We start from the raw sequence: 16,793 nt of genomic DNA on the forward strand, positions 1-16,793 counted from the left end.
CTGAACATATCAAGAATATTAATTATCACTTTTGATCATATGTGGTTGTATTATCCAAGTGGATGAAAAAAATAAAAGGGAGACCTCCCCATCGGTCAGCCTGAAGCAACCCTGATGCATCTTTCACCTCCCCACCCACCTCTGAGTTCGGCAACTTTTGTAACAATTTCCCTGAGTTTTGTTAAATGTGGGGCAAAAATGGTCACCTGAATCTTAAAAGCTGCACTTAGCAATTTGGAAGCATTGATGTGAGTTAGAATGCCTGCAGTGACTACCGGAGTGGAAGTCAAGGCTGAGGGGAGACAGTGGAATTCTTTTATACCCCTTTCAGGAGGGGTTTTTCCTGCGCAAGTGCTGGAAGGACCAGTGGGAGCGGTGCTCAGGCTGAGTTCTCCTAAAGAGATAAAGACACTAAGAATTGTGGGAATAGTTTGGAATCTGCTCAAATATAGAGAGGTCAAGTCTATTGAAAAGATTGAGTTTGGGATATCAGAGCTTTTCTTTTTCTTCCCTCTTCGGGTAATTAAAGTAATAAAATGGTGTTTTCCTTTCATTATTTGCAAAGACTTAAATCCTAGTATAAATAGAGCAAAAATTAACAGAGAACGAGGTTATATTTGGGGTAAATTTAAAAATACCTAGGGAGAAACAGACGTCTGTGTAGAAGTAAGTAATTTCTGCCCCTCTATCCAAAGGGTACAATTTATGAGGTTTTCCTTTCGTAATAAAGGGGTTTATGCTAAACTCTGAGATTCTGAACCTAAAAGAGGAGTGATTTGCATACATTACTGGCAATGTATGATTAGTGAATTTCTGAAAAATGCTTACGTGATGCAAAACACATAATGTGTATCCACATGACCTGCCTTTCTTTACGCAGTCATGTGGCCTGGTGAAGAGCCTTCCCTGGATTCAGTCAGTCTTCGCATACCCAAACTCATGCAGTAGTATAGGATAGTAACCTGTAAAAGGTCATATTATGTGAAAAGATGAGAAGAATGAAAGATACATAGAAAGGCGGAGAAAGAGAAAGCATACTGGATAGAGTCTAGTTGAGAATAGTGTGATACTCACTTTTTAAGGCTACAGTTATAGACAGTCATAGGCAGCTTGTTAAAGGAAGAAGGTGGTTTTAGTTTCATCTTGCCACCTGTGTTGAGAATAGTGTGATACTCACTTTTTAAGGCTACAGTTGTAGACAGTCATAGGCAGCTTGTTAAAGGAAGAAGGTGGTTTTAGTTTCATCTTGCCACCTGTCGCCTTCTCCACCAGTGCCTCCTCTGTGACCTTACTGAAGCCAGACCCCCTCAAGCCTGCTCTTCTAAGCCCCCTAAGGGCTGGCCTTCCCTGGAATTGACCCCATTACCCACGCCTTTTCTTTCAGTTCCTTCAAACAGCCTCAAAACTAGCCTGACCTGTGTTTATACCTTCAGGATCTTGGTCTCTGGAATGAAATGAATATATTCACACATGTAACACATGTATTAGAAAATAACAGGAGAAAATGTGCTAAATGTTCCTAATGCGTTTTCCCTGCTGAGTGTATGGAGGGGAGCACAGTGTGGTAGGAAAGCTTGAGTCAGGCTGGGGGACTCATCAGTTTTGCCACTCATCAGCTTGGTGAGCCAGTCACCCAACTTGCAGACCCTTTGAAGATTCAAGGAGATCGAGGTTATTAAATCTCTTGGCACAAAATAGCTACTAGATACTGTTAATCATCGCTAGCTGGGCATTTAGACTACTGTGGGCATTTTTAACATAAAGGCTTAATGAAGCTGTGAAATCTAATTGTGATGTAGTTGTGGGGTGAGATTCAGGTTTGCTGGCAGTCTGGCTGGTCATCCACTTAGTCACAGGGATCTATTTGGGCTCCTCTAAATTCACCCTGTCTTTAGCATCTTCCTATGAGACTTGGTCCTAGCCCTAGCATATCTTAGAAATGACCTGTCATGTTGAATTTATTTTTTGCGAGGAAAAGAGAGAAGAGAAAACAGAAGTTGTGGTAGGCATAATAATGTCTCCGAAAGACATATTAATATTCAGAGTCTGTGAATATGTTACTTTATCTGGCAAAAGGGACTTTGCAGTTATGATTGAGGGACATGGGGAGATTATCCTGGATTATCTGCGTGGGTCCAACTTAATTACACAGGTTCTTAAGAGTGGAGAACCTTTTCCAGCTATGGTCAGAGGGAGAGACGGCCACGAAAGAAGGGTCAGAGAGATGTGCCATTGCCAGATTTGAAGGGGGAGGAAGGGAACCGTGAGCCAAGCAAGGTGAGCAACCTTGGGAAGGTGAAACAGACATCTCTCCTTGAGCCTCCAGAAAGGCAGGCAGCCCCACTGACACCTTGATTTTCGCCCACTGAGAGTTGTGTCAGACTTCTGACCTACATACAGGACTGTAAGATATTAAGTTTGTGATGTTTTGAGTCACTACATTTGTGATCATTCCTTATGGCAGCAATAAAAAACTAATACAGAAGTTTAAAAATAATGTGTTAAAGCGTGAAAAGAAATACAAGGTGACTTGAAAAATCCTCTTCCTAATACACAGATGGAAGAGAGAATCTTTTCCTTAGGCACATGCCCAGAGGTAGACAAGTGACATGACCTCTTGGCATTTGACTGTAAAAGTGTCACAAACCGCCTTGACGTGAAAAGAAATACAAGGTGACTTGAAAAATCCTCTTCCTAATACACAGATGGAAGAGAGAATCTTTTCCTTAGGCGCATGCCCACAGGTAGACAAGTGACATGACCTCTTGGCATTTGACTGTAAAAGTGTCACAAACCGCCTTGACAGGGCAGGCTGGAAGTGGCAGCTCAGACCAAGCAGCCATGGCAGCAGCAGCTGTGGGAACAGCAGGCTGAGCCCCAGAAACGAAATGACTTGATGGGGAAATGTTTGCACGTGGTCACCAGAGTCCAGCCTTGTTATTATTAGGGATGAAGCAAGGCAGACGAACTCAGGGGGAGGGCACCGCACCCCAGCGTGAACACAGGAAGGGAGAGCCGCAGTGTGAGGCCGGTGCCCAGAGCAGGTGGGCGCGGCCGGGCTGGCAGTCAGACAGTCCCCGCTGCCAGGCTCAGCAGCCTGAGGCCTGGAGGCCAGAGCAGGAGGCGGCATGTCAGGGGCTGGAGCAGCATCACAGAACTGGCAGGAGCAGGAGAGAAGGATGGCTGCTTTTTTTGGCCTCTGCTGTGGTGGAGTGCAGGCCCACAGCTGTGACAGAGACAGTGGCGACAGCCACAGTAGCAAAGAAGTTTCTCATCCCCAAATGGCAAGGGCAGGTTTCAACACAGTTTTAAAGAATGAATGGAAGCAAGGCAGGTTCCATAAAATCCGATGGCAGAAGCGATTTTTTTAAACACCAGTCAGCACAATCATTGAGGATTAGCCTTTGAAAGTTTAACTTGTGTGGCGCGCTGGACGTCTGCTGGCTTGTTCTTTGTGCCTCGGGGAGTGGTGTGTGCCCATGTCACAGAGGCACGGTGCAGACGTGGCACTGTCCGCGTGCAGCGCGGCCCTCAGTGCCTGGTCCAGCACCGTGGACAGAGCCTGGAGAGCGGCTCCATCGCCACGGAGCGGTAAAGCCAAACCGGCCAAACCAGGCAGAGTGCAGGCCGCCGCTGCTGCACTTGCTCTTTTGGGTTCTATCGCTGGGTTGTCATCTTAGTGGTTTCGCACAATAGCTACCTCCACCTGCTCATGTTCCTGGTACTCATCCCAGGCTCCTTGGCAGGAATAAATCCCGCCACTTCCTGGTTCCACACTTCCATTCAAGAATAAAGAGTGCATGGACGAACAATCTCCAGAAATAAGTTCAAGAACGAAGCAAGACAAAGCAAAACACAGTCCTGATTTAACCTCCTTCCAACCTTCTCTTCAAGAAGAGATTTCAGTGAATTATATGAAACTTATATTTAATCATTTGTTTTATCCTTTCTCTATCTAAGCTTTCTAATAAGATAAGGAAAAGAAGGAGTTGGAGAGAAAACAAGATACAGAGAGAGACAGACAGAGTCTAGCTAAAGACTAGATCATCCACACATAGGAAAATCACCCCTTGAGAAACTGAAACTAAAACAAATGCCTCGAGGGAAGAAGGTGGCGTGATTCAGAGCAGTGGTGTGAGAGAGGAGGAGGACGAGGAGCAGAGGGCGGAGGGAACATGGACGGGGCTGAGAGCCCGGGCCCAGCAGCCCTGCTGTGGAGCCCTGCACCTCACAGGGCTTGGCACAAAGTTCCTGTTTTTCGTAGCTTTGTAACCCAGCTTCAGCTTGGGCCCTGCAGGCAGAGTCTTGTCATATCTTTGTCATATTCAGAGTCAAGCATATATGTGTGTGCCATTCTGTCACCTGGGGGCTTCCAGGGAGCAATAGGTGTGAGATCAACACTTATGGGAGCTTTGCCCAGGCTCTGAAGGACCGGGAGTAGAAAGAAGAGAGAAGCGGAGGAGGCAGGTGCAATCCAACCCCGACAGAATGCAGAGTGAAAAATTCTGGAGTTAGGAAAAACCACAGTGTGGGAGTCATATGGCTTCCAGATGTATCCTTTCTCTTGCCTTTCTCTGTCAGGGCTTAATGAGGGCAGATTCTCTCGTCTGCGAGCCTGGGAGAGCTCTGGGTACAGGCCAGCGGTGCTCCCTCTATGCACACAGGCCTTTAAAACAGCTTGGATTTATTGTGGCTCTTAAGTGGCCCAGGCTAATGGCTTGGCATGGATAATGTCTTGGTTTAATTGGTTATTGTGAAAGCTGCTTGTTTCTACTGTGGAATCTCTTGTCCCTGCCTTTAGAGCCATCCCTCACATGCTCCCTGAATCAATACAGCCCTCACTCAGGGTCTGTGCTGGAGGCAGCTCCCCACTGGGGAAGGAGCCCATCCCACAGGATTACTCAGATCCTGAGCAGAGGGGCCTGGTGACACTACGCCTGCAGTCCTATGTGTGTAGACGTGCATGTCACCATGGAGGGAGGGCTAGAAACACCCCTGTCGATAACCAACTCTTGAGAGTGCATATGCAAGGTAAAGTTTGAGGGGTGGCGTGCAACTGTACAAGGAAGTCAGAACTGAACCTCTTCTCACATAAGCAAGCAAGCTCATCAGAGCAACAGGTGAATTCACCCAGAGCCAGAACAAGGTGGGAGATGCCGCCCTGGGGAAGGATAACCTCTGCAAAGGAAGGTGACATTTACATTTCTGAGAACAAAGAGCCTAGATGATCCTAATTCCTATTATGGCGTTTCTTTTCAAGGTCAGGATATCTTTCTTAAGACTTCCTAAATCTTTTAACCTTCAATATATTTTGTTCTTATTCTCTTTTAAGGTGTGTGAAATGTCCTAACCTTTGTGATCTGAAAGCAGCCCATCTAGAAGCTGCTTTAGACCTGAGCACATGCACTATGTCGTGCCTGACACAGATCCAGGCAGACCTTCTGTGCTTCGTGGATGTTGAATGAATGTTCCCAGGAAGGTTAAGGAGAAGAAAACATTTAACTGCAAAGCCATATCTTATTGATTTGTATTTCTGTTATTTTTATGTCCTCTTATGTATATGTATCATATACACACTAACCAAAATGATTTCACACAGAAGGAATTCAGAAAACAAGCTTTTTGAAGTACAAGTTGCAGCATATTTTTAAGTGGGACCTGCTATAGCATATCTCAGGTCATAATACTTAAAACAGTAACAATATGGAACAAAAGCCTAGTTAGCTTATCAAGTGGGCTTGCTATTTCTATCTTCTGACACAGAACTTATATTTGGGATTCACCGTATGTGACAAGTCAGCTCTGAGTCATGTGCAGTTTTAGATTATTTTAGTTTCCAAGATTGTTTTAGTGATTGGTTGAGATATCTGTAATTCATGCTTAAATATCTGTAATTTGCATTTTGGTTGTTATCTTCTTTATTTTGTTATGTTTCCTTGAAGTTGAACATCCCGAGTGTAATGATATCAGTTGCTACTTTTCAGGAAAAAATGTCAAATTTAAGTTTGGTAAAGTTTTTTCTTACAAAATCGTTCACTCCTCCGCTGATTTCTCCCCTAGGTCCTAGGGAAAGGACAGCGGTTTGAGCCAGTAGTCCCCAAAACTGAGTTCACACACCCAGGCCCAATGAACTACTGAGGCAAAAAAGACAATCTTAGTACTTCTGTGTTTATCTATCTTAGTTCGTACTTTTAACTTTATAAATGTAACATATTAACATACTGATGTATTGATATAGGTATATAACATAAATAAATGTAAAATGCATGCTCAAGCTTTGACGGGTAGGAATATGCAAGAGAACATGTTTAGAGGCCCCTGCTCTAGGCATGGAGCATCCTGATGGCCAGTCTATCTTTCACCAGGGGTCATGCCCAATTGTGAAAGGGAGAAAGAAGCCGGTAGCTCCCAGCTCTCTAGAGCAGCTTTGTGTCACTCCTGGTTGATAGGGAGATGGAGAGCTGAGGAACATGGACAGAGTGTGTTCTCTGGCCCCACCGCCTTTAAAATGGCACTTTACTTGGTTCTTACTCTCAAAAAAGGGCTGTACAAGCCAGTCCACACTCTTTCCCCACTAGGGAGAACTCTTTGCCATGACTTTTGAGTTCATTGCTAAAGGAATCAAGGACTGAGCCTGATTCTTGAGCTGACTCCAACCCAGACTTTGCGCTCAAAACGTGGTATTAGATTTTTTGACTTCAAGGTCATGGCCAATAGGCAGTTGGGGTTTCCTCCAATGGTCCTCCTTGCCAAGAAAACTGATAATGCTCTCTGTGTCCTCTGGCAATCTATGGTGATTGTAGGGATGGGGTATGGATTATACATCGTTGGGTACAATTACCTCCCAGAATACAATGCATCTTCTTTTAGACGTCCCAGGGAGATAATTTGGACATAATGAAGATCTATTGTAATCAGATAATTACTATCGATTGCTCTTTAGACATCTTGATGAGGTAATTAGGGCATACTGGAAAGAAGCTAGAACTGATTGATTGGCATGACTGTAATCTCAAAGATTTCTAATTATGTTTCTTTTTTTCTAATGGCTTATAAACAAACATCATTTTAGCTTTAGAATTTGTCAGGTGCCAGGTTCACTGGGAAACCAGCTTTCTCTATTATGCTAACTAGACCCTGAGCGTGATCAACATAAGCTTATTATGTCTTCCTGCAGCAGCAGAAGAAATGGCAATTAACCCTCACTTTTTTTATTTTCCTCCATTCTACATGGCCGGATTCTTGTAGAGGACCGGGGTGTGCAGGGTGGTGGAGGGCGTTCTGTGAGGTGCCTGTGTAGCTGGGCTCACGGAGCTGCAGGCACAGCAGTCAGGACACAGTGACACAACATCTGTGCTGTGGTGGCCGGCTGACTGTGGTTGGGGGCTGGCTGACTGCTCAAGCTCCTGTCACAAGTAATAGCTACTCATCAGCCAGCCACGTTAAATAGCAGGTCAATACTCTCAGGCAGCTGGGCCACCCGCTTCTCTACGTCAGCCTGCTATTGCCTCATCGTGTCCATTAGACACTAATTAGAGGAGTCCCTGTCTGAGACCACATTCCACATTATCCTAATATCTCCTACACCTTATCAGACCTTTCAGCAGCTTGCATTGTTCACCATAGTGGCCTGACACACAGATGATGGATGCCAAGAACCACTAAAGAAGCAGCTTGCAGTGAGCTGTTTACATCTAATCGATGATGTTAGCAAGCTCTGCACTTACTGGACTACAAATTCATGGGTCTGAATTCATTCAACAAATGCAAAGTGGATGCATTTCTGGGTATAACACAATAAAATTCTCCGCCATGGCCCATCTGTGCTTGGTACCCTGCTAAGGTGTCCAGTACATATGTGTGACCTTCTGAATGAACACCTGTGTTCTTGAAATCCCTGCTTTCTATTGAAATATCATCAAAAAAGAAAATCATATTTTACTTTTATATTTTTTAATAAAATCCATTATATTCCTGGACCCCTATTTAAAAAAAAGGTCACAAATGGCCTACATATTTGTATCATTAGAACTTTTAAGGCATGAGAGGAGTAAAGTGCGTGGGGATGGTTCAGACAGCAAAGGAGACCCGGATAGTTTGTTCATTGATAACTAATGGTCTGCTGCTGTTTGGATAATTACAGCTGTAGCTGGAAATGCTTCATTAACCTCCATTAACTAGCTTGAGAAATGGAAGTATATATAGAGAATTTGTCTTCATGTTATATCTTTATGAGAAAAGTACATAGCAAATTTTTTCATCAGCCACAATTCTTGAAAAATAAGGTGTTTTTTTTTTAAATTTCATTTGAGTAACTGTTTAGTTCAATATTTGGTGTTGAAAAAACCTTCCTACTCTGTATCAAAATATTTTCCTCTAGTAGGACATTTAAAGAACATATTCTCATTTTTTAATAGTTAGGAATTATGCAATGGATCAATGGAATGGAAAAATTTTACGATTTTATTTTTGTACTTAAAGGAAAACTACAAGGTATTGAACTAAATGTCTAAACAAATTCCAATATTTTGTTTGTTGGTTGGTTTATCAAGTCCAAGGCATGGGGTTGTCTTCCAGTTACTTGCCCCTTTACCTAAAAGTTAAATGAAAATCTGCTTTCTTATCTGTTTATCTATATTTCTCCCTATTTAGTCTTTTATTTGGGGTTCTTCCGGTTTTGAGTTCTGATTGTTATCCCCCTATTGGATTAAGTACTCTACTTGTCAGTCAGTAAGGACAGGCTGTACTGAATTTGCTCCACAACAATGTGACGGAGACTGCCAAAACATTGTCAGTAGGGCCCAGTCCCATACAAAATGACAGGGGCTTTTGTTTGAGGGTGTCCGGGCTGCAGAAGTGGATGTTCATGGTGTTACAAGAGTTAGATGTGCTGTTCGGGAGGCAGAGTGAAGAAACTTACTCATCTGATGAGAGCTGACGGAAGTGAAGTCATTCAATAACACGCTTTGGGTTTTGGACATGTCATTGCAGGAGGTTTTACATCTTGAAAGACAGATGGGAGGACAGCTCCTAGAAGAACCAAAGGCTCTTCACTTTAAAGGCAGCACCCACAACCTGCGCCTGTCAATTCACGATATCGCCCATTCCTTCTGGAAGAGTAAACTGCTGGCTAAATACCAGGTAAGTTTCCCAACCTGAACTAAAGGATTGGAAGCAGTGCCGAGAAAGACGACCAAAATTATATAGACATCAGCAATCCCCTTCCTTGATATTAATCTTAGCTCAGTACTTGTTTCTCCAGAATAGTTTTGGGTTATTCAGGATTTTTAAAAAATACCACATAGACGTGCAAGTATTTGAAGGAATGCTTTTAAAAAATTCTTCAAATAACTGTACAATCATGGTTTTATTTTTTAATAAATAAAAGACTTCCAATTCCATCAGTTCAATTAATTTTCATACTAAATGTTCACACTGAATTGATAAAAACAGCCTCAAATGCATTAATAGGAAAAATAGGACATTGTTACCCCATGTGACACAAATTAGGCTTCAGCCTTACTATGACAGTACCCTTACATTAAAAACTTAAAAGGAATTCCAGTTTGGGAACTGAAATAGCATGTGAAAATAAAACCCAGTCAGGATTTTATTTTAAAATAACGGGCACAAAAAGACTGGTCCCAAGTCTCACTTATGTACCTATGAGAAAATCAGGACTCTCAGGGGTTTTTCACCTCCCCACCTGTGACTGTCCTGATGGGATTGTGAGCCTCATGGCCAGTCCTTGGAGATGCAGACACATCTAGAGAAGCTGTGAAGCCATGTCCACACACATGCTACTCCAACCCAAACCCCAGCACTGCGGCTGAACTGGTCGCTATTTCCTGATATGTCAATGAACACACCAGAAGCACTGAAGGGAAGACTTTTCAGCTCCACTCTTACTTTCATATGTCAAGTGCTTAACACATAAATATTGGAAAACAAACCTGCTAGTTCGTTAACCATCGTGAGCTTGGAGGGAGGTTGCATGCCAGATTCTTCATATGTAGCTCAGCACTGGATGGAGGGATTGGGCAATGGGCTTTCTCATCACATCTCTTCTTTGCTTTCATCTTTCCTCTATGCTGCAATTGTCATAGAATTCCATGAATCGTCCCCTTTTACAAGCAATTTCCTTTTTAAAATCATAATGGAGAATACTATTTTTACTGATAATGATAATATGGTATTAGTTAAAGCTAACCTGGGCCGGCCCTGTGGCTCACTCGGGACAGTGCGGTGCTGATAACACCAAGGCCAAGGGTTCGGATCCCACATAAGGATGGCCGGTTGGCTCACTGGGTGAGCGTGGTGCTGACAACACCAAGTCAAGGGTTAAGATCCCCTTACCGGTCATCTTTATTAAAAAAATAAAATAAAATAAAATAAAATAAATAAAGCTAACCTGGCAGGATGCTTACATCAGCCACACTCTCTTATGCACTTCGGTTTATCTCATTTAACCCCCTCAGGTCAATGAATTAGCTGCTCTTTTGCTTATTCTTTTGCAGATGAGGAGTCTGAGGCATGGAAAGGTTAAGTAACCTGCCCCAAAGCATCAGGTGGGCTCTGGGAGGAACTTCTCATTTGTACCGAATTTGCCTTCACAGCCTACAACCGTGTGCTCCCATATTTTATGTATCAACCATTTCTTTCTTTTACCGACAAAAGAATCTCAGATAGGCTGTGTAATGTGGTCTAGACTTTTTGAAAATTTAAGTCTGTTAGAGGCTTGGTGCTTTTTAGGCCAAGGACTTTTTTGTGGCAGCTGAGTCTGCAGTTTCCCACTGTGGTGAGTTTTGGCTCTCGCCGCTCTGTGCAGAGCAAGGATGTAGGCATGAAAGAGAACAGTATCGGTGCATTATCCTTTAGACTTTCTCTGTTTTTCTCCAGAATGTCACAGCAGGGATTCCTTTTAATGAGCAATGATGACTGGTGAATGTAGGTTTTATTTTGGGAATTTTTTGAACTAAAAAGTCATTTACAATGGCTCTTTTTTCTAAATGAGAGACACATGACAGACTGGTTAGGTATATGGATTCTGGAGACTGACTCCTTAGATTCAAATTTTGACTTTGCCACTTCCTACTTGTGTGACATTGGGTAGGTCATTTAACCTCTCTGGGCCTCAGTTTTTCTCATGTGAAAGGGGGTCAGGATGTACTTACACACAGAGCTGTTGTGAGGATTAACTTAGGTAAATGTATAATACCAAGAACAGCACCTAGCTGAGAGTGTCTGATAGTTGCTTTTGGTAATAGTCCCTCATTCGTGGTTGACACTTTTATATCCTTCAGGAAATTCCTTTTTACCATATCTGGAGTGGATCTCAGAGAAACCTCCACTGCATCTTCACTCTGGAAAGATTTAGCCTGAACACGGTGGAGCTGGTTTGCAAACTCTGCGTGCGGCAGGTGGAAGGAGAAGGGCAGATCTTCCAGCTGAACTGCACCGTGTCAGACGTAAGCAGCTCTCGTCTGTCTGAAATCAGGGGAGAGAATGACCCTCAGGAGGAGGAAATGGGGGGATAAAAGGGGATCTCAATATAGGCCATATGGGAAGTCCTCAAAACTTTCTATACGTCCTATTTGCTAATGGAATAATATTTTTAATGAACACGGAACTAGATGCATAAAGGGATATAATAGGGAATCCTCTTTGAAAAACAAGTCTAATTTTTTATGACATGAAGTTAAGAATCAGGTTCTAACTTTTAAAAACAGACCTGAATTTCAAGGGCAAGGTGGAATTTAATAGCGTGCACATGGATTACTTTCCCAAAGCTTCCCTTGATGCACTGTGCTCCCTGCATCCTCCACCCGTCCCTCCTCCCTTCTGCTTCTTTCTTGAGTAATGTGCCCCCCTTCACCTTAATCATGTGCTGCTTAGTGGGGTGCAGAGAAAGAGAGGGGCCCCTGCCCTCTCTATTTTTCTTCTTTCCCTGTTTCTCTTTGTTGAAAAGAGAAGTCTCTCGGTCTCCTTCCTCTCTCTGACATAGTTCTCCAAATATCAGAAGAGATATCCTTTTTTCCAGGGAGGGGGAAATGTTGCAGAAATAGAAGTAAAATCTACATGCTTTCCCCTGGTGGCCATCAGTTTTGCCTTTCTTTGCTGTGACTGTCACACCCTTCATGTGGGCGTTTTTACACGCCCATATTGCAGAACTAACAATGATCACCGCTATTTAACACTTCTCTGCAAGGGAAGGGGAGGCGTCCGTGACTTTATCTGTTCCCTGGGATCCTGAGGCTGTGGTGCAGACACTGGTAGCCCTGCACACCGGAGGACAGAAGCCACAACACACGGGAATTGGTGGATTTTAAAACTACAGCGGGCCAGCATATGATTTAAAATACTGCTTCCCCCTCACTGTCTCATGCCCAGTGATGAATGAAATGTCAGTGTGTTCAGCTTGTCTTGCTCCACATGGCATATTTAAAGACTATCTTCCTCTGCAAACCAAGTGGGGAGAAAAGCATGTCGTTCTCCAGGACACTCCATCTTTCCCACAGCCGGCCGAGGTGTGGTCATCATTTCCTCCTGTAGTTTCAGGAGACTTTTGACTCATAAACAACTTTAGTCACAGACCCGGGCGACATTCATAAGGCGTGATCTCGGTGTCCAGGCGCCATGGCAACCGCCGGCCTGGAGGCCAGCGCTATCTCCCAGGCACACAGCACCACCCCTGCTGGCTCGGGAGGGTGTTTTCACTTTCCAGGCCCAGCAGGTCTGCAGAGTTCAATAACCACCCAGCTCCAGTGACAACAAAGGCTGCGGGATTTTGGAGGGGGGCGAGGCGGCCTGGTCCTTTGATGGCTGTTTTCTGGGCAGCGTGAACATTTGCTGCGTGCTCAAAGGGTGGATCCAGGCAGCCACAAATGAAAGAGAGCTGGTCAGCGCCTCCCCGCTCCCAGAGAAAGGACAGCTTTGCATAGTGTGATCACAATTTACGGACTTGCTTTCTTGTGCCAACATAGAGGGAAGATGATTTCTCTTGCAACTTGGTGGCAGTCAGCTCAGAGAGGCCAGCCCTTCAGTCACGTTGGAGGCATTTGTCCGTGTGTGACAGACAAGTGCATTGAACGGAGGGAGGAGGGGAAGAAGTGACCGGAGTGGAGATGACTTTGGGGATTAAGGGCCACTCTGCCGCTTTTACTTCCGGGTCACTGAGTCCCGCCATTGTGGTTAGCAGTGAATGCGGGTGCGGTGCGCGGAGGAGGCCGTGTGGGGCTGGGGACCGGGGCTGGAGAGGGAGGCGTCGCGCTGGGGAACAGTGGGCTCTGCGGGGTCCTGAGACCCATCATCACTAACTCCAAGAAGCGGTACAAGATGACTGACAAACCATGAACAAAGAGAGAAAAAGGTCCCTTTGTGGTTGCTTTCTCCTTCACAGGGCTCCTTCCTAGGGTCACAGGTCAAAATGGCAGCTGGGCTGGGTTTCCAATTCCAATGTCCTCGCTCGCGAGAATGAGCCGACCTGCCAGGAATGTACTGTCCCCTCCCCCAGCCACCCCCCTCTCCCCGGCACTCACCAGCGGTTATGGATACAGCCACCAGCCTCTCTTGGCCTCTGTACTGAGACCTGTTGCCCACCACGGAGCCCAGGCCATGCGTGTGACATGTACCGTGATTATTTCTGGCCAGTTATTCCTCTCCCGGTGCTTTGGCCAGAGATTCCTTAGCTAGAGACAAAGACTTTCATTTCATGGAGATGAAGTTTAAGAATAAAAATGTCTGGAAGACTATAAGTATTGGCATGAATGAATGCCAAAATGTAAATGATGATAAAAGATTTTTTTCTTGGTTTTTTTTAGATAGGTGCAGGGCCAGTAATAACCAGAAAGCTACCCGTCACCACCAAAAGAAAAAATGGTGTAGAGAAAAGAGAGAAACTTACAGTTTCTTCAGGGCTTCTATTTAGTTTTAGCTATAGACAAAGACCCATCATAGGAAATTCCCAAGTGGACAGTTCCACGGGGACACGGGCAGTGACTTATTCCTCTTGCCTCAGTTTCCTCATGTGTAAATTGGTATAGTAATATAGTCATCCCACGGCATCCATGGGCGATTGGTTCCAGGACCTCCTGTGAATACCAAAATCCAAGGATGTGCAAGTCTTCAAATCATCTCTAGGTTACTTATAATCCCTAAAACAACGTAAATGCTACTTAAATAGTTGTTATACTGTGTTGTTTAGAGAATAATGGCAAGAAAAAAAAGTCTGTGCATGTTCAGTACAATTTTTTTTCCTTGGATGTTTTCCATGTGTTTTCCATTGGTTGAATCCACAGATGTGAAACCCACAGATGCAGAGCACTGACTATATATTATATCTTGGGCCTGTTGTGAGAATTAAATGACATCATTAGGTGAACAATAGTAAGAGCTCTGAGCAGAGCTCGGCCCATAGCACACACTTAACACACGCTCACCGTCCTTACTGTTGCCGTGAAGCCATTAGGGTACCTGGGCTCTTGAGTGAACTCTGCCACTCCAGTCCACGGGATCTGTCTCAACTTAAGCTTCAGGTTCCCTTTCTATCAAAATAAACAAGCAAAATAAAATTCAGATAGTTCCTAAAAAATACATAAATAAATGAAAAGTAAATATAAATCAAAAAAATTAGCTCTGAGAGAGAAGATGGCATATCTCCCTAAGCTGTTTTATCACAGCGTTGCTTAGCTCATGGCTCTGAACCCTGGAGAAGGTGTAGCTTTAGGGGGCAGTATTAGTCATCCACTTTAATAATAGATTTCTAGATAAGAATAACAACTGTTGTAATTTCTTACATTTGCTAAATGGTGTATCCTCTATTAAGTAGTGATGCGTAGAACTTTTGTGTACACAAAGGATAACATTAAAAACGTACAAAGTAACATCCCTCTGTTCCAGCCATTCCATCTATTTACCTCTTCTCTTTTCTATACCGTGCTCAAAATGACCACTGGGAAAATCGAGTTTTTCTAAGTGACTTTAGGAAGAGTCAGGATATGGGAGTTGTTTCCACTGTGGAGTCCTGAAAATGTATGCCTTCTCCCATAGCAGCTGTTTGGTTAATGTTGAAAATCATATGGTTAACTAAGGGAATCATAACATCAAAGGCAGATGGTACCAATATCATAAAGAATTATTATAATAAGCATTCTGTGAGAGTAAACTCTACTTTTACCTGGAAATAAAGGAAGAACTAATAGCAACCGAAATTACTAGATGAAATGTAAACGTATTTTTCTTTTACTTCGAAGGCTGTTGTTGGCTATCTGATAAGAGAGACAAGCAATAATGCCCCATGAGCTTGTTTCATCCACACAGAAATAAATAGGCACAGCAGCCAGGGTTAGAGGGCTCAGGACTTTAACGCCCACATGAAATGGGGATGGTCTTTATTCACCAAGAAAAGGGGAACAACCTGAATATAGAAGCAGACCTTCCTGAGATCCATGCCTACCTGTAACTGGCCTTTAACTTCAGGATCTAACAGCAAGAAAAACTAAGCCCTTAGCCGCCAGTTGGAAAGAAGGTCATTACTCTGTGAAGTGGGCTTCTATCAGGAACTGGCTTTATCCTCTTTTTGTGTTAAGAAAATCTATTTTACCTCGCCTCCACCTCCAACCCATCCATACATCATTTTGTGCCTCTTATAAGCACTGGAGCACTTGGGTTCAGACATCCCATACATAAAGCCATTGATAAACACCAACACATACCCTCAGATCACTCTTCTGGTCTCCTTTCTTTAAAGACTATGCCCCTGGGGGTCAGGAATGCTCTCCCATTGCGTCCCTTAGAAAGCCCTCAGTGCCTGATGGGGGAAAGAGCTGTGGGTCATGATCCTTATTTAGAGACACCAGCTCCCATTTGTTGCCTCTGTGTTTTGTGCCACAGTCTTTTAAACCCTGGTATATGCCAGAGCTAACACAGAGGAGCCAGTGGAACCCTTGGACTCTCAGTTTGCCAAGCTTTGGGTTTTGAGACCAAATACTGTGATTGCAGCCAACACTACTGTGCATATGTGGCCAAAAAAAAAAAAGTTTGCTCTAAAATGCCTTCCAAACCTCAGGATGGACCCCATGCAGTGGATTACCCAAGCCTAGCCGTGATCGTTGGCTGCTGATGCCAGAATGCAGAACACAGTGCCAGTCAACATGGGGGCACAGACCACTGAGAACCACCACCCACAGCACAAACTCCACAGCTGTAGAGTCCACTGCAGCAGTGCAGGGTGGCTTTTAGGGGCTCTGGGCAATGGTGACACCCCCAGAGCTGAGCACTCAGCGAGATACTGGAGACTTCATCATGGCTGACACTGTGTGTGGCCAGTTTATCCTCCAGCGACTAATTATGCACACCAAGGAGTTACCTACTTTAAAAAAAGAGAGAGATGACATTTAAAGTAGATTAAGTAGATTTTCTTTTATTGCTTTAATAGTTCCCAGGCAACATTTGCTTTTGCTTTTCCAATGAGCAGAAGTGAACAGAAAATGATTAGAGTTTCTCCTGCAGATGAAATTCACATTTTGCATTTGTGCTGTTTTATGAGTTGAAACTATTTTAAGAGCCAATTTATGATTTTCACTACTAAAATTAGGTTTTTAAAAAATAAGGATGTACAGCAATTGGAGGATGTCATTAGCAGCTCGCCCTAAGGCAATATACTGTTGACCATTTTCTTAAAAAAAAATTAGTCTTAAATTGATATCATTTAGAGGAGAGCTGTGTTCCACTTCATTCAACAAAAGCAGAACTGATCCATCTTCAGTATGGGTTCCGGGGGGGGGGGGGGGGGG

General features: G+C 43.9%; 1 protein-coding gene across 1 annotated transcript in view; it reads left to right on the forward strand.

Annotated features, from left to right (window-relative positions):
* The window catches only part of LOC103589383 (netrin receptor UNC5C), a 61,926-nt gene that overhangs the window by 43,174 nt on the left and 1,959 nt on the right, over positions 1-16,793 (forward strand). The window contains exons 8-9 of the mRNA XM_008571335.1: positions 8,992-9,141; positions 11,304-11,468. Of these exons, the coding sequence (XP_008569557.1) occupies positions 8,992-9,141; positions 11,304-11,468 (315 nt within the window). The remainder of the gene's footprint in view (positions 1-8,991; positions 9,142-11,303; positions 11,469-16,793) is intronic.

This window comes from Galeopterus variegatus, unplaced genomic scaffold, assembly GCF_000696425.1.
Source record: "Galeopterus variegatus unplaced genomic scaffold, G_variegatus-3.0.2 Scaffold682, whole genome shotgun sequence".
Taxonomy (NCBI): domain Eukaryota; kingdom Metazoa; phylum Chordata; class Mammalia; order Dermoptera; family Cynocephalidae; genus Galeopterus; species Galeopterus variegatus.